The 22,514-nt window shown below is 37.6% G+C and overlaps 1 protein-coding gene and 1 pseudogene across 3 annotated transcripts in view; one reads left to right on the forward strand and one right to left on the reverse strand.

Moving 5' to 3' along the window:
* The window catches only part of USP48 (ubiquitin specific peptidase 48), a 59,810-nt gene that overhangs the window by 5,472 nt on the left and 31,824 nt on the right, over window positions 1-22,514 (forward strand). For 2 of the 3 annotated variants that reach the window (XM_069078478.1, XM_069078477.1), the window contains exons 2-9: window positions 8,402-8,522; window positions 11,743-11,899; window positions 12,490-12,617; window positions 14,768-14,892; window positions 15,984-16,092; window positions 17,272-17,405; window positions 18,012-18,094; window positions 19,960-20,139. In XM_069078478.1, the coding sequence (XP_068934579.1) occupies window positions 8,402-8,522; window positions 11,743-11,899; window positions 12,490-12,617; window positions 14,768-14,892; window positions 15,984-16,092; window positions 17,272-17,405; window positions 18,012-18,094; window positions 19,960-20,139 (1,037 nt within the window). The remainder of the gene's footprint in view (window positions 1-8,401; window positions 8,523-11,742; window positions 11,900-12,489; window positions 12,618-14,767; window positions 14,893-15,983; window positions 16,093-17,271; window positions 17,406-18,011; window positions 18,095-19,959; window positions 20,140-22,514) is intronic. The other variant, XM_069078479.1, reaches the window with a different exon arrangement.
* On the reverse strand, window positions 4,933-6,885 carry LOC138154041 (male-enhanced antigen 1 pseudogene; annotated as a pseudogene).

Below are 22,514 nucleotides of genomic sequence, written 5' to 3' on the forward strand. Positions count from 1 at the left end.
TTCCTGGGACTTTCCTTCAGGAGGTCATTGTTTTTTTTTCTTAGTTCTTGGTTCTCTGGTTGCAAATAGTTATTTGTGATTTCCTAAAATAAAGTGCACAGGCTTTTTATTAAAATTTTGATTTTCAGAGAGTCCAATGTTTATTAATCTATTGTTTTTAAACAGCCGGCTTACATTGAAAAAATTTTTGTTTTAATATTTCTTGCTATCAAGATCATGGGTTTCTATCTGGTCTTCTCTTGTTTCTAGGGGGAGTCTATTATTGGGTAAGGTTCCCTAATTTCTTTTCTATGATAGTTATATATAGATAAATAGTTATATATAGATGATAAATAGAACTTTGTTTTTAATCTAGGTATTGTAGGTATTATATTTGTGCAAAATGGAATACATTTTCCTCTAAACCAGGGGTGGGGAAACTGGGACTTCATGAAAGAGGGATGGGGTCTAGAGTGGGTATGTAAGTTATAGAGGTAAAGTTTAAGGGGATTGGAAAGGTAGGTTACCCTGAACTGGTTTTTTACTTGGTAGATCTCCTTTCCTATTGCCCTCCAACTTTTTTTTTGCTTTTTGGTGTAGGGGGGAAGGTAGGGCAGTTGGGCTTAAGTGACTTGCCTAAGGTCAAAGGGCTAGTTTTTGTATTAAGTGTCTGAGGCTGGATTTGAACTCAGGTGCTATAATTTCTTCTTGAATTTCTTGACCATTATTTCTTCTGGTGAAAACATAAGGGTTTACTGGAGCTGGACTTTCTGACCCTGTTCAAGTATCCGTCTTTCTGGAAGTCTTGTTAGTACATAGGAAGCCTGGAATATACTTCCTTACCTCTGCCTCCTAGAATCCTGTCCTTGAACAACCAAGCCCCTCCAACTTTTGATCCCTTCAATTTCATGTTCTTCCCCTTTGAAAGAAAATAAATACCTCGTATTTATATTGTATATATGCTGTCTCCTTTAGTAGGATGTAAGTTCCTTGAGGACTTTCATTTTTGTCTTTATTTATACCCTAGTGTCTGGTTTTTTAGGAAATTCCCCAATTGATTAATGAAATTTCATTTTAATTGTCATAGCTGGTTGTTGCATTCCAAACATTTCGATATATGCATACTTTTGGGGGGAGAATACATAGTATATAAGGTACGTAAGAAATCCGGCACAATGTTTCCAAAGCTTAGTTCTGGGCAACTTGGCTTTTATAAAATATGATTGGATCTGTGAAAATGCTTCAATGTTAGGTTTTTTTTCTTCTCGAATGTGAACTGTGCCACATTTTTCAGAAATTTTTTACTATCCCCATGCAAAATTCTTCTAATCCTCCTTTGTCCTGGGGATTCTTTAGTATTCAAAGTTAAGTGGGATAATGCATAGAAGATTGTGATAATTGATTTAGACCTTAGTAAACCTGAAAAGTAAGAATGACCTCAGTAATAGCTCCTTGCTTTGCTGGAGGGGGAGGTAATTTCATCTGCTCCCTTATTCTTCCAATGTGAGTGAACTGCACTGCTGTGATTGGGAATTGCCTTAGCCCAGCTCAGCATGGGCCCAGAACACCTGACCCCTCACTGGGCTTGTAGTTTGTACAAGTTAAGACTTAGGAGCTTCTGGAAACTTAATTTATTCAGTTTTAACAAAGTGATCATCTAATTTCTCACATTTCTGAGTTAATAAGGTAACGTTAGAGCTCATTGAAAGTTTTATGGAGGAGATGGCATTGGAATTGGCGTCTGCAATATTTGGTAGTCATGATAATGCCCCTCCTCAATAATAAATAGTAGGTTATGAATAAGAAATATGCAACATATTCTAGAAAGATTTTCACTGAAAATAGCCTTTTCTTTGTGGATAACAATGTCTAAATAGAGTATCTTCATCTGTGCCTGAGAGCCAACCTTTGGGCCTTGAGTTTCATATACTTAATGCTACTCCTTGGATCTTGTTCAAAATAATCAGGATTAAGTGACTTAAACTCTTTCACTTTTCTGATGCACCTTGCTATGTTTATTTCCACACTACCACCAGATTTATGCTAGGACTTTAATTCTTTAGTAATATTGGAAAAAAACTTTGTAACCTAGACTTCTCTCATTTCTCCACTCTTAACCTCATTAGTGTAAATCCATTTCTCTCTGCTCTTTGATTAGGATCAGGTCATTAATGGAAATTTGAGGCATCTAGAATTAAACACAGCAAACTTAATACCAAATGTTTTTTAAAATTACTATAACTGCATTTTCTCTTGGAAGCATCTTTATCACAGCAGGTTACAACAACTTTGGGATAAAAGGCAACTGGTAAACTGTCTGATACAAGGTTTCAGATAACAGTTCTTACTGGCCCCTACCCAGACATATCCCAGATAAAATTTTTGATCAAAAACATGAAATAGGGGGCGGCTAGGTGGCGCAGTGAGTGAGTGGAGCACTGCGGCCCTGGAGTCAGGAGGATCTGAGTTTGGATCCGCCCCCAGACACTTGGGCAAGTCACTTAATCCCAATTGCCCTCCAAAAAGCAAAACAAAAACAAACCAAGAAATAGACCCACAATACCAAATATTTGTATGGTTCTAAGTGGTTCTTATCTTGAGGTACATAAAACTTAAAATATTTTGGTAACTTATTTCATTATAATTCCCCTAATTCTGTATTTCATACTCTTTGGTCTTTTTGGAGGGGGGAAGGCAGGGAAATTGGGGTTAAGTACCTAAGGTCACACAGCTAGTAAGTGTTTAAGTGTCTGAGGCCCCAATTTGAACTCTGGGGTCCTCCTGACTCCAGGGTCAGTGCTTTCTATTTACTGCGTCACCTAGCTGCCCCATATTTCATACTTTTAAGACAGTAGTTTGAGAAAGGAGTCTTTTTTTTTTTAACCAGATTGTCAAAGTGGGGATCCTTTACACGTAATCTGTTTCCTCAAAACCTGGGAAGTAATTTATAGTTTAAACAAACTGGAGCACAGAGCTCTTGAATTTGTTCATTGTCAAAGATATGCTAGATATGAATTAACTGCAGTTCCTAGGAACATAGTGAAAATTGGTCCTTTCTAGGATTTTATAATAGTTTAGTCAATACAAGATCCATAAGCAGTTGTACCTAATGAAAATCTTCTAGAGAAGCTGCCTCTTGTAATGGATAAGCATACTGGTTTTAGAGCTAGGAAGAACTGGCTCTGATATGGAATCTCTGATCCTAGGCATGTCACTTGAATTGAATTTTAAGTGTCCTAGGTAATATCTTAAGTAGTGGGGATACAGAGACAGAACAGAAACATTCCTTGCCCTCAGAATTTCAGTTCATAAAGAGTTGACGGGGCGGCCAGGTAGCACAGCGAGTAAGAGTACCGGCTCCAGTGTTGAGAAGACCTGGAGATCGAATCCCGGGCTCAGACACTCAGCACCACACCCAGAAATAACTGGCCTTGTAACCTTGAGCAAGTTACTTAACCCCGATTGCTTAAAAAAAAAAAAAAAAGAGGAACATTGTAAGGTACAGCCCTACCAGTTTGAGGCAGTGGAAGGGCCTCTTGGGGAAGGTGACCCTTGAACTTAAAAGAATCCCGAGATTGGGGAAGGGGGGAGGAGCATTCAAGCTGTGGAGACTATACAGGGGAGTGAGTGCCAAGACCTAGAAATGGAGCATCCTGTGAGCAGCAGCAGGTAGGTCCATCAGTACAGCTGAACCAGAAAGTGGGGAGGAACGCTTCCTGTATACTGGAGAGGTAAGAAAAATGCCAGAGTAGAGTTTGGGAGCAGCCGGAGTTTACACAACAGGATATTGCTATGGCTAAACCTGTGGTTTAGGAAAATCTCTTTGGCAGTTGTGTGGAAGATGGTAATTGAGTTGACAGGGACTATGGTTTGTACAGGCAGGGGTGCTACCGCAGAGAGGAAAGTAAAGACATGAAAATGAAAAGTATTAAGAGTGCAAACAGCAGTCAGGGATCACTGAAATAACTTTATTAAATGCTAATCATCTTCAGTGAATTGTAATTTTTTTTTTTTTTTTGCTGAAAGAGTCTTATGTCTTTGGCTGTTGACTGATCAAGGGAGTGGTTGCTGAAGTTTGGAATGGTGGTGTGACTGGCAATATCTTAAGGTAGCAATGAAGTTTGCCCTATGGATTGACTTTTCCTTTCACTTGACAGTTGTAGGGTTATTAATTGACCTGGTTTTAGTATTGTATCAGGGAATGGGGAAGCCTAAAGTAGGGAGAGAGACAGGAAAGTGCTGGTCAGTGGAAGAGTCAGAAGACAACAATTATTAATTTCATCATACCCATTCAGTGGGTATGGTTTATGGGGCCCCAAAACAATTAGAAAAGAAACATCAAAGATAACTAATAATATCAAAACAAACATAATAAAAGTTTGAAATTAGAGACATGAGCACATGATGTTGGGGAAAATGTTGCAAATCTGCAAAGTGCAATAAAGCAAAGCTTTACTTCCCTTCCTAAGAGTCCATCCTCCACTCAGCTGTCAGTCATTTTCCTAAAGCAGTTCTTTGTGGTAATTCTTGATCAGATATAAAATCCTCTTTGGCTTTTAAAACTCTTTATAATCTAACTCCTTTCGACCTTTTCAGTCTTCCTAGACCAAGCTCTTCAATTACTCTGCAATCCATTGATACTTAACTCCTTGCTATTCCTCGCACACCTTGTCAATTTATTTGTCATTTACCAAAATATCAGTTTATTTAGCATCAACAATAAAAAGTAGACTTTGTTTTTGAGGTTGCAGAGTAACCTGAATGGATGATAATAATAGATTGTATTTTTTTTTTTTTAATACATAGGGTGCTTTATTCTCTGCAAAGTGTTACGTGCTGAGGTGGGTTGGGCTTGGGCAGATGTCCCCATATGTACAGAATTGAATAAAGTGGATCTCTGGAGAGAAGTCCAAGTTTGCACATGATATAGAAGGGAGCAAGAAAAACAAATAATTGGGGACCATGAATTTATCCAGTTGTGTATCAAGGTGGTACAAGGTTTGGTACTGGGGAAAAAAAGAAATGAGGCTGTTCTCAGTGGCAGTCACTTCCATGTAGAGGTTGCCTGTCGAGCCTGGAGAGTCTTCTGTACCACATCTTCCCACTGGGCATCTGAAATCTCCTGAGCCCAGATAGGGACTCCTGGGACAGGCAGACTTACTCCAGCCATTGTCCTTTTCACCAGCTCCACATGTTCTGGGTCCATGGGTATGGAACTTCTGCTGCTCAGTGCTATAGCTCCCTCCTCTTCCTCATCTTCACTCTCTACAGGAGGGTCAGGTAGGTGCAGCCCCAGGGCCTGGATCCTTTCCTGAATGTCAGTGACAGCATCTCCAATGCCTTCCACTGGTGCCAACTCTATTTCTTCTTGCTCAGGGTCCTGGTTCAGAGGCTGGTAGGAATAGTCTGTTGGGCCTGACCCCAGGTCCTCTGCTTCTTCACTGCGCAGTCACCTGTGCCGTCTGTGGGGCCCTAGTGCTGCCCCAGATCATTCTGGTTTGGGAAGATCCACTCAGGACCCATCTTATCTTCCCCCAGGACCACTGCTGCCATGCAGGCCGAGCCTGTGGCCGAACCCGCACTCCAGCTTCTGGGGACGGAGAATAGGATGTATTTCTGATCATCCTGGGGAACTTTTCTCTCTACCAGGTTTCCAGTCTAAGCAAAAGTACTAGAACCAGCCATCTGGAAGTTATTTTATGCTGAAGAGGTTATGTTAAATGATTAAAGCTTGCTTTTTGTCTAGTCAGCATTGTCAGTAAGCAGGAAGAAGCCTGTATCTTAGCAAACCATATTAGGCAAAGTCTGTATGTGATTAAAAACTCTTCACTGGAAGCATATTCAAGAAAGCTGTCATTGATTGTTTCCTCCCTTGGCTTGCCTGTTGCAGAAGGATTCACTGAGAGACAGGAAACTAGAAAAAGTTGGAGAGAAGTCAATAACAATAAGTCGTTAACATTTTGAATGGCCTCTGCATGATTAGACAGATCGAATTATAATTTTTTTCAGTTCACTTAATAGAAGAGAAGTGATTGGGCTTTGATCCTTTTGTGTTTACCTGTTGCCCTCTGAGATTGTCCCACATACGTGTTTATACATGGCTGCTTGTCTCTCCAGTTAGAATGTGAGCTCCTTGAGATCTGCTGTTTTTGCCTTTATCTCTCCAGTGTATATCACAGTGCTTGGCCTACACAATGGTAGGTACTTTTTGGCTTCACTCACCCTGACATGTCAGTACTTGGAAAACACATCGAAAGTGTTTACATTGCATGTATCACAAATAATAGGTGTTTTACCCACGTTTACAGAATATTAGAGCCAGACAGAACCTTAGACATCTTATCTAATTCCTCTTTATTTTATAGTTATTAGAAGTTGTAGTAATCTCAACTTTTATTTAGGGAAAGTCATGGAAGAGGTTGGATTTTAGAAGTTGATGAAAGATGAAATAGAGAAGGCTTCTTTCACCCCCAAGTCAACTGAAAGGGAGAAAAAAAAATCCAAACCCTCAAGATGCATAGTCAAGTTTTTTGTCTTTCTTCTAGAACTTTTTTCTGTTAATCTCCTGTGTAAAAACAAAACAAACTTCAGTGACCCTATGGGACAGGAGTTTTTGAGGCTTTAAAAATCAGTGTTTTATAGAAATAATCCCAGGTTTTGGGACATCTATCTAGCCCCAAATCTATGATCCTTTTCCTTATGGCATTATATTCCAATATATTAATATGCTATAGTTTGTTCAGTCATTCCTGCAATAGATTGGCAATTATTTTGTTAGCATTTTTTCTAGGTAGTCAGATTAAGCACTGGACCTGAAAATACAAGAGCAAAGACAATTCTTGTCTTTGAGAAACTTTAATAGGGATCTGACACCCAGGAGAGTGGAGAACAGGGAGAGGGGTCTTGAAAATTAGTTCAAAAGAAAAAATTCAACAGGGAGTGTGGGACCACATAAGAGTATTAGATTGATCCACTCCATCTAGTAACAGTGGTATAGTCTGGTTTTTGGTTCATACTTCCACAATTGGAGAACAGTAAGCAGGGAAGTCTCCAATCAGGATAGTAGGGAGATAGAAGTTCTGGTGTAAATAGATGGGGAGGAGAGGAGATTGGAGGACATATAATATATAATACTTTTATTATCCCCTAAAAGATGTGCGTAGTATTGAAGAGATGGCAAAGTCCTAGGACAATGAGAGTAGTTGAATGTTGGACCCCAGGTTGATGTTTACTATGGCCTAAGTTAAGATAGGGATAAAGAAGAAAGGAATTTATACTTAGACAGAAATGTGGGATTTGAGTATAGGCTGAATGTGAAGTATAGAACAAGAATTAATGTTGAAATTTCCTAGAAAGCTAGGTCATCAAGGGAAACTTGACAACTTTCATTCACAATTTGAAATGATTATAGGGAATTCAGTTAGATGTCTTCTAGATAGGCAGTTCTGTATATGAATGGTATGAGGAGAAAATTTTTAATGGTTTCTTTTCTGTGAACAGAGGGCTGCTGAATCTGTAGAAAGTGGTGCTTAGGTTATTTTGTGTCAGTGGAGAAGAGCAAAAATCCGATATACTCCTAAGTCTTACCAGTGCTGGAAGATGATTTGATATAGCTGTGAAGTAACACAGCAGACATAGGGTTAGTCTTTGGAAGGCAAGGTTAGAGAAGGTATTGAGAAAGTAGTTGGGAGAGGAGTTGTCAGTTAAATGTGGTAGCATATGTATGGCAAAATAAGTTTTTAAAAGAGAACAGGCGGTGGAATATTGGACTTCTGGAGTGATTTGATATAGATGGCAAGGTAGTTTGCTAGTGAAAATCTGAGGCCTTTAACGAGGCAGCATGTATGTGTCTAGTGTGCTGGCTGGCCTACCAGTGTGATGTGGATCAGTTATAACACTTGAGTGGGCCTCCTTCATTTCTAAAATGAGTCATTTGTCAGGGTTCTAAAAGCATTCTAATGATGTTTTCCTTTATATTGAAGTCACTGGTAAGCTGTTCCTCTGGTTATGCTTTTTTTGCTGTGAGTTCATAATCTTGAATTTCTTGTTTTTGATATTCCTCATTGCCTGTGGTGCAGCGTTATTCACGTGCGTGCATTTCACCTCAAGATAAAGTAACCACTTCGTGGCCATTTGTTTAGAACATAATCTGAAGATTTGGAATTGGTGGATGATACCTAGTCTAATTAAAAGATTTTGTTAGGTACTGCCCTCTTTACCTTATATTTTTCAAGGTTAGGGTTGGTCTTTGTTTTTGTTTTCCCAGTGAGCACAGTGCCTTGTTTAATTGTCATGACAGGCAACAAAAGACAAGTGATTCCATTCAGTGTGGTTTTTCTCTGCAAAAACTGACTGGACCAGGTAGCTATTTGTGTAACTGTTGTTTTAAGTCTAATGTTAATTTATTAACTTTGCTTTGTAGAAGAAACTGCAAAGGGAACCCGAATTGCTTGGTTGGGATTGGAGAACATGTCTGGCTAGGTGAAATCGATGAAAACAGCTTCCACAACATTGATGATCCCAACTCTGAAAGGAGGAAAAAGGTAAAGTCTGCACTTGTAAGGGATTTTGCAGCTTTCATTCCAATTGTCTTTAGAGTTGTTTAGTCTCAACTTTCTCATGTGTGTCTTGCTGTACAACAGAGAGGGGTGTGATAGAAGGATAGAGAGGCTTCTAGGATGGCAGATGACCCTGCTAGTGAAAGCTTGCCCCTCTGTACACTGACATAAAATTTTACAGATTTGATAGCGTTGCAGAAATAGTCTGCATTTCTTAAAAGGAATTCCAGTTTTAGAAATGGATAGGATTGTAGAGATGGGCCAGAAGACAAAAAGTCACTTTTTTTAAGTGACTAGCAGGTTTTTAGAGAAAAGCAGGTGCCACCATTAAGTGGATTTTCTTCTGTTCCAAAAGCCCAGGAGGGGCTGGAGTTGCCTATCCTTTCAGAACCTTGGTATCCTACCTAGTGTTGCTGTTAGGATTCATCCCACTAGATGGCGCCATGATTGTACTTATGATAGTGAACCTGGTATAGTAGAAAGAATAATGGGTTCAGAATTGGACAACCTGAGTTCTGATTATATTATGCTGCTGTTTAGCTAGCTGTGTAACCCAGCAAGTAGCTCAGACTCCCTGAGTGTGTTTCCCACTCACATTTAAAAAAATTTTAATCTGAAAGAAAGTGGGAGACCCATCATGGACCCAGAAAATACTGATTTCCATGCTATTTACTATACTATATACTTCTATACTAAGACTTCTGTCTTTAGTACCACAGTGTGATGGATTTGCTATAAATGTCAACCCCCATATATCTCGGGTGGTCTCTATTCCTGTAACCCAAATCTCATTTACTATCCTGAAAGGAAATAACATTTAAAAATGGAGGAGAAAAAAAGATGTGATTGTTCTTAGACTGTTTCCTGAAGCATACTTTATACTTCTGCCTTAGCTCCCAACTTGTAATAGCAAGAATTATTGTAGTTGAATCCCGAGGACTTGAATACGAATCCTTATTTCTGCCACTTGACAGCTCACTTCTTACCTCTTGGCCTCAGTTGCCTCACATTTTTTCAGTGAATGAAGGGGAATGGATTAGATCAGTGACTCTCAAACTCTCAAACAGTTCAGTCTAAAAATTATTAAGCGTCCCCCAAAGAATTTTTACTTACGCGGATTACATTTATTAATATTGTATTTAAAGTTAAATGTTTTAGGATGTGAAAATAATTTTGACCTTGAACTTGGTTGGGTCCTTGGCCCATACTTTGAGAGTCATTTGATTATATTATCTCCATGAAGGCTGTTTTAGTGCTAAACTCTGATAATTACCCTCCCAGCAAAGTCTTCTGGTGCTGCCTTAGGCAGATTAATGTCAATACTATTCCTTCTTTTATCTAGCCTAGGTCAAGTAGTATTAACCAGAATGAAATGGTGACTTTTTGACTCTAGCATATGCCATGCTGGTGTTTGTATATACCTACAAGATGTGGTATTTCTAGTTTACATTATGAAGATCATGACTGTACAGAATGTACCATGCCTTTAATTTGGGGGTGGAGTAACACCTTCCACACCTCAATCTCTCTCCTCTCACTTGACCTGCTCTTTGCCTTCTAATCCCATATAACAAGACAAAAATGAAATGGTGGGACACCAAAAACTAACTAATCCAGTAGCTTAGTCTGACAGCTCAACAGTGTTCCAGAATCTGTTCTGCCAGAACACCTTCAAGCCATAGAAGACATAATTAATTGTAGCCAAAAAAAAAAGTTAGTGAGTTATGTGATAAAATTGATATTTAGGGTTAGGGATTAATGTTGCCACAAGAGGGCAAAATGACCCAGGTCAAAAACATTTACATCACAGTAGGATTGGGCCTCTGAATAGCTCTTAAACCTGTCTTTTAAAACTTTTTTTTTTCCTTAAAGCAATTGGGGTTAAGTAACTTGGTCAGGGTTACACAGGCCAGTTATTTTTGTGTGGGTGTCAAGTATCTGAGTCCCAGGTCTCCTGACTCTGGTCCGGCACTCTTACTGTGCCACCTGGCCTCCCCCTTTTAAAACATTTTTAAAATTAAAGTTTAAAAAATTTAAAGCCATTTCTTTATCTTTTTATATCACATAGATAAGCTTTTTTTTAATTAAAAAAAGAAAAGCAAAATTCAATAAAAACACATCAGTGCATCAAAAATTTGTCACCATCTGCCATGGTCCTTATTTGAGGCCCAGACTTCTGTAAAAGATGTTTAGAAGCAACTAAAGTTCATTCCACCTAGAGATCCCCAGGTCACATGATACTTCAGTGCTGTGGACAAAACAAACCACCTGCCCATACTGATTGCAGCCCTTTTTGTGATTGCAAAATCTGGGAACAAAGCTGAATAAGGTCATCTACATTGTTCCTAGTTCTTTGCTACTACAAAAGAGGCCTGCTATCAGTACTTTGCTTTGCATGAATCTTTTGTTACTGATCTCTTTTGGGATACTTATCTAAACCATTGAATTTTTTTTTTAAGCAATTGGGGTTAAGTAACAATTTTTAAGTAATTGGGGTTAAGCTCAAGGTTACACGGCCAGTTATTTCTGGGCCCGGATTTGATCCCCAGGTCATCTCGACACTGTGCTACCTGGCCGCCTCATAAACCATTGAATTCTTGATCAAAGTGTTTGACCAGTTACATTCTTCAGGTTATCCCCCCAAATCTGAAATCCCCACATTGACCATGACCAATAAAATGGTTGCCCAGTATATACCAAGTGCATTTGTTAGGCAGTGCTTAGCAGGTTTTACCAGGGGTGAAATGGAGTGCTGCCTTAATTCTTTTTTTGTTTTGCTTTTTGGAGGGCAATTGGGGTTAAGTGACTTGCCCAAAGTCACATGGCTAGTAAGTGTGTCAAGTGTCTGAGGCCTGATTTGAACTCAGGCTCTCCTGACTCCAGGGCCGGTGCTCTATTCACTGTGCCACCTAGCTGCCCCGTGCCTTATAATTCTTCAGAATTCCTAATATGTTCAAAGATGTATGTAAAAGTATTGTTTAATGGGTAGAAAAAAATAGTATGTATCTGTTGAAGACTTAACAGTTTTTAAAGATGTTTGTCATGCATTTGGAAATCACAAAGTATTAAATATGCCAGTTGAATAACTCTTTAGAAAACTTATTTAGAATTTCAGATTCTTAATTCATTTTGAATGATCAAATTTACTGTGTTTTAAAGGAAAAATATCACCTTTGCAGTAATGTTTTTGTTTTTTCAATTGTAGAACTCATTTGTGGGTCTAACAAACCTTGGAGCAACATGCTATGTGAATACTTTTCTTCAGGTTTGGTTTCTTAATCTGGAGCTTAGGCAGGCTCTGTATTTATGTCCAAGTACCGGTGGTGACCATATGATGGGAGATGGCATACAGGAAGAGAAAGGTTAGTGAAGAGTATCCATCCCGGGGTCAGGTTTGCCTATGTGTCTCCATCCAGGCATATTTCATCTGCAAATGCAGTTTGAACAATTTCAGTCTTTCTTAAGAACATGAAGAAAAAGATCTTGCTTCTTAAGCATGCTGTTCATGCTTTAAGTCTGGCCCCAGCAGACTGATTATAAAAATAATTCTCTTCACACTTAGTAGGATACTTAAGTATAAGTGCTTTGTTTCACGCCTGGCTTAGATACTAGTTTTTCTTCCATAATCTTTTTAGTGTCAAATACATTAGTTTTGCTGGGATTAGAGATTTGGACATCCCAAGCTGAAGTACCATAAAAACTCCAGTCACTGCCATGGTTGTAATAAATTGTGCTGTTGGCAGTTTCTTCTCTAAAAGGAGTTTTGGCAGAAGGAAGCACAGCAAGGTCATTTTAGATTATCTTTAAAGCCTTTGAGCGCACATTTTTTAAACATTAAGCACATTACAAGGTATTAAACAACTATAACATTTACTGTTTGGAAAGAATGACATTATTGTCTGAGGTACAAAGGAAACATAACATTTTAATGTGTCATGAAACTTTTCCATAGATTATGAACCTCAGACCATTTGTGAGCATCTCCAGTACCTGTTTGCTTTGCTGCAGAACAGTAATAGACGGTACATCGATCCCTCAGGATTTGTTAAAGCCTTAGGCTTGGATACAGGACAACAACAGGTAATGCTGGTCTTGGAGGGAAATTAGAAACACTCTTCCAAGTAATTGAACAAAGTGTGGTCTACATGATTTTTAATACAAATTATTTCCTTTACATTACTTAAATCTCCCGGTATATCTGTTACCTTTTCCCTTTCCAGAAAGCCAACCTATAAAACAGTATCTATGTTTTTTTTTTTCTTTTTGGAAAGGGGAAGTTAGGGCAATTGGGCTTAAGTGATTTGCCCATGGTCACATGGTTAGTTTTGTGTTGCCTGAGGCTGAATTTGAACTTAGGTCCTCCTGACTCCAGGGCTGGTGCTTTATTCACTGTGCCACCTAGCCGCCCCAAAAGAGTATTTTTTTTCTAATCGCAATATTAAAAAAAATTTTTCAATAGTTTCAGTTTTTTCTCTTCATCCCCTTCCTCCTCCCAAAGGTAAGCAATCTGATAGAGGTACATGTTAAACAAATTTCCACATTAGTCATTTAAGAGTATTTTTAAAGGAGTAAAAAAGGAAGAGAAGAAACAAGCAAAGCCAATTAATATATGAAAAAGTCTGAAAGCATCACCAGAGCAACATACTTGTGTCTTCTCATTTCTTCATTGGGACCAAATTTTTTCTTGGTAATACACAGCATTGATTGTATTGTGGTAGTGGTTCTGTTTTCCTGACTCTGCTTACCTTACTTTGCATCAGATCATATAATTTTTTCTTTTTGGAGGGCAATTGGGGTTAAGTAACTTGCCCAAGGTTACACGGCTAATTTTTTTGTGTGGGTGTTAAGTGTCTGAGACCGGAACCGAACTCAGGTCCTCCTGACTCTGGGACTGGTGCTTTATTCACTGTGCCACATGGCCGCCCCAGATCATAGAATTCTTTTTTTTTTTTTTTTTAAGCAATCGGGATTAAGTAACTTGCTCAAGGTTACACGGCCAGTTATTTCTGGGTGTGGTGCTGAGTACCTGAGACCTGGATTTGATCCGGGTCATCCTGACACTGGAGCCAGTGCTCTTACTTGCTGAGCCACCTGGCCACCCCTAAGCAATTGGGGTTAAGTAACTTGCTCAAGGTTACACGGCCAGGTGTTTCTGGGTGGGTGCTAAGTGTCTGAGCCTGGGATTCGATCTCCAGGTCTTCTCAACACTGGAGCTGGTGCTCTTACTCGCTGTGCTACCTGGCTGCCCCAGATCATATAATTCTTAACATGTTTTCTTGTATTCATGGTTTCTTACAGCATAGTAATATTGCATTCATATATCACAATTTATCCATTCTCCAGTGTTTGAGCATCTACTTTGTTTCTAGTTCTTTTCTACCACAGAAACAGGTTGGTAGAGGTGTTTTGGGATATATGGAAACTGTTCTTTTTCTCAGTGACCTCACTGGAGTATATACCTAGTAGTGAAATCTTGTGGTCTGAAGATCTGAATATTTTGGCTACTTTTAATTTTGTAATTCCAGATTCCCATAATGGTTATATAATGGAACCATAGTTCCATTAACAAGGCATTATTCACAAATAACGAGAAAAACAATGCAACTCTGACGTTTCACTCCTTACCCAATAGGTTGGGAAAGAGTATAGAAAAGAGGAATAGGAGTGCCAAGAGAGTCAGTGCTGGCTTCTCCCAAGTTGGAAGGATCTGCAGTCCTTACCAAATAGCTTGCTTAATCAATAGAAATGTAATTATTTTCGTTATAGAAACTAATGAAACAACTTCAGATTTTTTTCCCCCACCTTTCCTGTGAATGCTATCCTTTTGTGTGCCATTTGTATACCATAAATCCCAGTAACCAATTGGCAAATGCAAGCGTGGAGGGATTTTAATCTGTATCTTCTGATGGTAATACTCAGTTCAGTGAAATGACTGCTCTTTTAAATGTTGAAATAACTAAATATATAGGGGGTTATTAGTGCTGTTTTAGGAAATTTAAATGGGTAGACCTAGAAACATAGACATTCTTTATAACATTGTTGCTATGTAAATGTCCAAAGCAAATTTCCTGCTTTTCAAAACATTTCTGGAGTACTGTCCTGTATGAATATTCATATAATGACTTTTTAATCTACCTCAGGATAGGTAGCTATGGAACAAAAACCTGTACACAAATTAAGAGGACAGGATTTGATTTTTCTTTTGTTTCTTTTAAATAAAAAAATAATAGGATGCCCAAGAGTTTTCAAAGCTGTTTATGTCTTTATTGGAGGATACTTTGTCTAAGCAGAAGAATCCAGATGTGCGTAACATCGTCCAACAGCAGTTTTGTGGGGAATATGCCTATGTCACTGTGTAAGTTTTGTGGGTCTTTTAGATTTCTTTTTCAATAGATATTGATCTTTTTGGGAGGATTCTTGTTGTGGAATAGAGAAATCCTTATCAGTTCCTTATTTGCACTTCAAACTTAAGATTCTTATCTGTCAGTTTAAGAATTCTACATCCAATCTAATTCCAATGATGGGCTATAAATTAAAAGTACTCTCCGAAAAAGGGATTTTGAACTCTTGTCTAATGAATGAATTGGGCATATGAATAACCATTTTTGTCCTGTCCATTTAAGTAGGGAGCTGTCCCTCCATGCTTCCAGAGAACATGTTCATAGGACTTGGCTTTTTAGGGCGTGATTCTACTGTTGGCTCCAGTTCTTATTTTATGACTTAAACAACCTGGTGTCTCAGGAGATGCTGGTTAATACTTAGCTGTGTGTAGGCAAGTCACTAAACTTGGGCTGAGATGGATTGGAGAGTTCTCTCACCTGTGAAATCACGGGATCTGTGCTGTATTGAAATAGGATTTAATATACTGGCCTATCCTGTAAACACAGTTGTCATATGTGTTGAACAACTGATTTACAAAAAGCCCAGAAAAGCAATACCCTCAAATTGAAGATTGCCTTCATTGTTTGTCATGTGCTTAATGGCTATACTGCAGACTAGCAAGCCACTAGTTTTGTCTAGTAATATTGAAAATCAATGGAACTACTGACAGATTTAGTTTTTTCCCGTTTTGTCAATAAAATTTCAATGTGCCATATACTTTTTAGTCTTAAAATGATCATGTCTCAGTCTTAAATGTTCATGCGTGTATATGCACATGCACATATCTTTCTAAAGTACTAAGTCTTCTTCCCCCAAAACTTTATTAAATTAATTTTTTTTAATTTTGGAATTAAATTCAACAGGCCCTACCCCACTCATTGAGAAGGCAAGCAAAACAATACCCATTATACACATGAAGTTATGCAAAATGGCATTTCCGTTATTAGCCATCATACAATGTATTTTGACTTAAAGAAATCTATGCTTTTGTGTAACTGATAAATATTAGAAGTCCTGTTAGGCATTATTAGCTCTTTCTCTAATGTTATGTTCTCTTTATTTTAGCTGTAACCAGTGTGGTCGTGAGTCAAAGCTTTTATCAAAATTTTATGAACTGGAGTTAAATATCCAAGGGCACAAGCGGTTAACAGATTGCATCACTGAATTTCTCAAGGTATTGAAAGCCAAGCAAATTAAGCAGCTTGCTGTTTTACAAACAAACCCAACAGATGCTATTTCTGGCATTTAGTCAGTTTTAGTAGTGTGACTATCAATTTCCATTTTTCCCCCTCCATAAAAATGTAGTGATAGTATTTTTTTAATGACTTAATGACTTGAGTTTTAGGACTTAAAATAACAGGCTTTTACAAAATGACTGCATAGATTTTGTAGTTCAAAATAACTTTAGTGAGTGATTATGGCTATTGGTTGATCTGGGAATATAAATGTTGCTTATCTACTTGATGGTATTTGGAGGTGATAAAGGAGATACTTATATATGTTTGTAGTAGTTACTATTCTTGAATTTTAAAAACCCAGAAGAGTTTTAAAATAGCATTGTGATTAAATTGCTAGCATGCTATCTATTTAAATCTTGGCTTATTGTCATTGAGCAGATTACTTCCCTCAGTTTGCTTATCTGTAGGGCAAGAGAATCAGACTAGAGAGTCCCCAGATCCTCTGTCCAGCTCTAATTTTGATCCTGTGTCACATTTGGGGTTTGGGATTACAAGGGTGATTTCATTATGACGGACTGAGGACTGATGTTATAAAAGGACACTGCCAGAGGAGACAGGATTATGCCTCTGGGGAAAATCTGCTTCATAATAGCTAAAAGAGGGCTAAAAACATGAAAATGTAATAGAAGAAGCAGACTGCTTTTTCAAATAAGAGGTGACTCAGGCCCAGCCATTGTTTTTCCATTTTCTAATTTTTGTGTACCTTAATCTGAGTCACACACACACTCTTGCCTTCTTATTATTAGGAAGATAAGATAGGCTTGAGATCAGACAACTTGTCAAATGTATCTAGGACACATTTATTCATACTTGTTTAAAAGCATCTTTAAAAAACATTTTTCCACTCTTTCCCTGAGTTTTCATGATGGAACAGTTTTGAATCGCATTGCTTTCTTATAATCCACAGCTTATTGTTTAACTTTAGTGCTTGTCCTAGTTTTTCTCATTTGCCCTGTCAGTGTTAGTTTTTAAAGGAAAGATACTGTTTAGAACAAATTCTATTAAGCATATCTAATAATGTATTTGTGCACTATTTTTATTTGATTTTAATTTGCAATTATCCACCATCTTCATTATTTTTGTTTGGTAATAATTCTCTTTTATACTCTGGTCAGGAAGAAAAATTGGAAGGAGACAATCGATACTTTTGTGAAAACTGTCAGAGTAAACAGAATGCTACAAGGAAGATCCGACTACTCAGTCTTCCATGTACACTTAATTTGCAGCTAATGCGTTTTGTGTTTGACAGGTCAGTTCCTACCTTACGAATTAAGTAGGCAGATATAAAATTGTTATTGAAATGTGTGGAAATGATTCTTAACACCCCTAATAGGCACTGGATACAGTGCCATTCATGCAGTTGTAATTATACTCCATTTGCATGGCGAGGGTTTTCCCTTTTTTGACCTTGTGCCTGGAACAGGTTTCAGAATGTCTTAAGTATTTTGAGAAGAATATGGTACTTGAAATAAGTGCTTTAATCCACACAATTTGCCTTGGTCATAATGGCCAGTTTTTGTGATACTATTTTGATGACATTGTTATAAGGAGGCAGATTTCAACACTCTAAAGTCTGAGCTTCCTGAAAGAGAGAATGAGTTGTGTTGAGTTGTGTATCAGTAAAAGTATTTAGACACTCTTGGTGAGATTGGAGGGCGGACTCCTTCAGCCGTGGGATATGATATTACTATAAGTTAGCTGACTCTAGATACTAGCATATCTAATGGTGGTGGATTTTTTAAGACAGCTTGACAAAGGAAAGGAACCTGACCTACCCCAGAAAAAATAGTGAAGGGCCCAGCACAGTTTCCCACTTAGGTTAAGTAAAAATGTCCTTGGTTTTATTTTTGAGTAGACAAACAGGACATAAGAAAAAGCTGAATACCTACATTGGCTTCTCAGAACTTCTGGATATGGAACCTTACATGGAGCGTAAAGGTAACTTTCACACTTGGTAGTGATAATTAGGAGAATTTTTCTGATTGTGACCAGATGAGACATCCTCTAGACAAGCATTCACTTCACTCTTGTCAGTCAAAGGGATAGGTAGATGGGTTGGCTTTTAATCAGGATGACCTGGGTTTGAATCCCTGCTTGAACAACCTTCTTAGTGCCCTTAGATGCTTGTAAAACAAGCATCTGCATTTGTTAAAGGAATTTACTTCAGAAATATAGAAGAACCCATTGAACTTTTAATCACTTTGGTTAGTGCTCTCCCCCATGTATTTGAATACATGTTGTCATGTTCACTCTTTTGCAGTTTGCGTTCTAGGATTAGTTTTATTCCCATTTTACAGAAAAGGAAAACTGAAGCATAAAAATTAACTGACTTGAGTCAGACAGCAAATAATTAAACCAATATTATTAAACCTAACTTTACTTCTGGCTCTTACTATCTAGCCTCCCCAAGATGGAAAGTGATAGATGAGTGTTCAGCTGCTTCTGATTTCTGTAAAATAGATAAAAGCAGTTTGTTCTGCTCATTAGTCTGTATATCAAATGCATTAGCTTAGGAACTGACTTGGTAGAATTATGGGGCAAAAAATGATGAGTTTGGGGATGTGGTTTTTTGGTCAGATAAAGTTTGATGTAACACTTAATATTAATGTTACAGACTTTCTTAATGGCAGTGCCTTTTTAGTATAAGCAAAAATCAGAAAATCAGCCTTTTGATTTATCAATACCTAATAGCCAGAATTGACAAATGTATTTCTCGATTTTATATAGTGCCATCTTCAGGAAGCCATGAAGTTAAAATTTTTCAGTGCAGTATAATGGAAAAGTTTTAACATCTGGAGCCCTAATTATTGACCCAGAAACTCACTGTCTGATTCAAATGACTTAATCTTTCTGTGCCTCAGTTTAATATTCTGCAGAAGAGAATACATTGCCTAGCCCACAGGCTTTAGACTCATTTTAGACACTTATTTTTTGTTATGACCTAATTGGCATCTCCTTCAAATTATGACTGTTAAGGGTTATGTCTGTTGGTCCCTCTGAAAATTGAGGTTCCTGCCCTTATCTAGCCTTGGAAGCTAAGAAATTTGGATTACTAATGTAATACTTATAAAATTGTAGATTCCAGGGTTGTTTCTCTGAATATTTAGACCTCTAAACCCACCCTCATAGATGGTTTGTCCATCTGTAAGATTCTTCTGAGTATCCCAGAGTCTTCCAGGAAAGTACTTACTCAGACCTATTTATTTCTCTTTGGGAGCAAGATTCTGTACTGAGAATACAATATTCGCCCAGTTCACTTTACCCTAGGCTATATGTGGAATATAGTGGATTGTTATGTACTCATTTTCATCTATGCTAATGTTACCTAACCCCTTGTATTTGATTTGCTCATCTATTGTCCAGTTTATATAAATTACCTGGAAACCTTCCCTGAATTATCCAACTCCAATTACTTTATTGTTTTTCTCAGTGTTCTAGCAGTGATTATGTACTCAGGTTTTTATTATATGTATTGCTCTTAATGTTTGCTGAGCCCAAAACATTATATTGGCATATTGTATCATTTGCTATTTATGTTCAAAAGTATCCTTTTCATAGCTTATTTAATTTGAGCTTTATATCACATCTTAATCTAAGAGTTTAAACAATTACATGATCTCATGTAAAATAAATACATCTATACAGGTAACTAGAGGCATTTTGTGTGTGTGTGTGTGTGTGTGTGTGTGTGTGTGTGTGTGTGTGTGAGACACACTGCTGGTTGACTGTCCCGGTGTTGAAATATGAAATGTAAGAATATAGAAAATGAGGCAGAGTTGTTGTAACTTTTTGTTTATTTTTAGAAGGCATCTATGTATATGAACTCAGTGCTGTCCTCATACACCGAGGCGTAAGTGCATATTCTGGTCACTACATTGCTCACGTGAAGGATCCTCAGACTGGAGAATGGTATAAATTCAATGACGAAGACATAGAAAAGATGGAGGGAAAGAAATTACAACTAGGGATTGAGGAAGATCTAGGTAAAACCTTTAAGTTGTGAGTGCCTTTTTAAAATACACCTTTTCTTTCCTTGAAATGTTCATAACAAGTACTAACCTAAGCCAGCATTGATAGTTGTCCTTAAGCAAGTATAATTAGCCCATTTTTATCCTTAGAAGTTGGATGTGCCTCATGTCATGTTACGTGGGACATTTGCTTACTTTTATTCAGTACAAATTCAGAGGAACTAATGTTCGAGTACTATGGTTCATGGTAAGGCTCTGAATGTGGAGGACCGAAAATGAATGATAGTTAATATTTAACTGGCTTGGACCTGTGATCTGGTGCCCTTTGGCTGAGAATTTCTCTATATATCTATTGCTTTCTGTTTCCATTCCTCCCTCTGTATCTCAATTACCAGGCTTGGCATGGAAACCTTGGAGATTCATTAGGGTCCCCTCTGTTACCACACTGGGGAGGGACTGTTGCTTTGGCCATAGCATGGAGTACACTGGAGGTCAGGGAAGGGATACAGAAGAGAGGGTGCTGCCTGCCTCCCTCTCCGGGCCTCTCACCCTCTGTTCATACAGTTCCAGGACAGGTTAGCTAGAGCAAATGGATGACCCACTGTCAAATAAGTGGGCCATGACCATGACAATATCGACCATGGACAGTATTACACCGTGCTGAGGATGAATAGGCAAAACCACAGTCCTTGCTCTAATAGGTTGACTACATGCAAATAACACATTTACATTATCATCTAAATTTCTCTCTTTAACTTTTTCTCCTCCCTCCTACTAGACCACTATGCCCTTTTATGTCTCATAAGAGAACAAAGAGAAACAGCCAGTATTCAATGTTCCACACCTGTGGATCTTCCACTTCTGCAATATTCACTTTTGATTGCTTTGTGGTGAATGTTCTTTTCATTTATATTGTTGAAGTCTTTGTATATACTGTTTGCCTGGCTCTGCTTACCTTACTTTGTATCAGTCATTTTCATAGTTCATTTTACAGCTCAGTAGTCTTGCATTACAGTCATGTACTACAATTTATTTAGTCATTCCCCAATTTGTGGACATCTATTTTGTTTCCAGTGCTTTGCTATCACCAACTTGAACTTCCCCACCTCCCCCCCAAAAATTTTAAAATACTGTAAGTCTACAGCAATCACTCATCATGACAAATTTGAAAAATAAGCCGCATAATCAGATACACGGTAGAAAAATCCTTTGACAAAGTATAGCATTTAGTCTAAAAACCATATATAAAATATAAGTATAGATGCTTTTATTTAATAGCACGAAATAATGAAAAAGCATTATACACAGTGAGGATCCACTACAAGCTTTCCTAATACATCTTTTATTTTCTGTTATGGAAATGGTACCAACATCAGTAAGACAAAAAAATTAAAGCCATAAAGACTTGATTCCCTTTGCCCTAAGAGATTCCATATCATTTAGTTTTGGTTTATTTGTGGTTTGTTAACTTCATTGTTTTTTTTTAAATCTCATTTTGCATTAAATTCATGCCTATCTTTCTGTACTTTCTTGTATTTGTTGTTTCTTACAGCATAATAATTACATTCATGTAACATAATTTTTAAAAGACATTCTTTAATCATTTGTCATTTACTTTATTTCCATTTCTTTGCTGCTATAAAAAATGTAGCCATAAATATTATGATCTATACACTTTTCTCCTTATGACCTCATTCAGGTATAAATCTGCTGGGACAGTACTCTTAAAACAGTATGGATATTCTAGTACTTTGATTGGCAAAATTTCCAGTTACTTTCTAAAATGGTTATAGTGATTAGCAACTCTACCAGTAATTTACAAGTTCCTTACTTTCCATCATTCCTTTAACACTGATAATTATTTTGTCATCTTTGTCAGTTTGCAGAGTGTAATTTCTTTTATTTGTGATTTGTAGCATCCTTTCATTGTTAATGTTTTTTAAGTTTATTGGGGACTGTTTGTTCATATCTTTGAATACTTATAAGTTGAAGAATGGCTTTTGGTCTTTTTAAAACTAAATTTATGTCTGCTTTTATATGTATCTGTTTTTATATGTATCTATCTACATCTATACTTGAAACTGTTAATGTTTTAGCCAGCATACAAGATATATGAATCTAAATGAGCTAGAATTTTTTATATTCAGTCATCTTTCCCTTATGTGCAGAAGATTTTTCTTTTTCATGTGATCCAGTTAATCTATTTTGTTAAGGACACATCTCTCCATTGACTGTAACAAGATTTACTCTCCCCCCCCCCCCATGCATCTTTTTTCTTTCATGTACTCTTTTTTTTTTTTTAAGCAATTGGGGTTAAGTAAGTTGCTCAAGGTTACATGGCCAGTTATTTTGTGTGGGTGCCAAGTATCTGAGGCCGGAACCTGCACTCT

The sequence above is a fragment of the Petaurus breviceps genome, unplaced genomic scaffold, assembly GCF_028583685.1.
Source record: "Petaurus breviceps papuanus isolate PSGF00001 unplaced genomic scaffold, PetGlider_PUasm1.0 91041, whole genome shotgun sequence".
Classification (NCBI taxonomy): domain Eukaryota; kingdom Metazoa; phylum Chordata; class Mammalia; order Diprotodontia; family Petauridae; genus Petaurus; species Petaurus breviceps.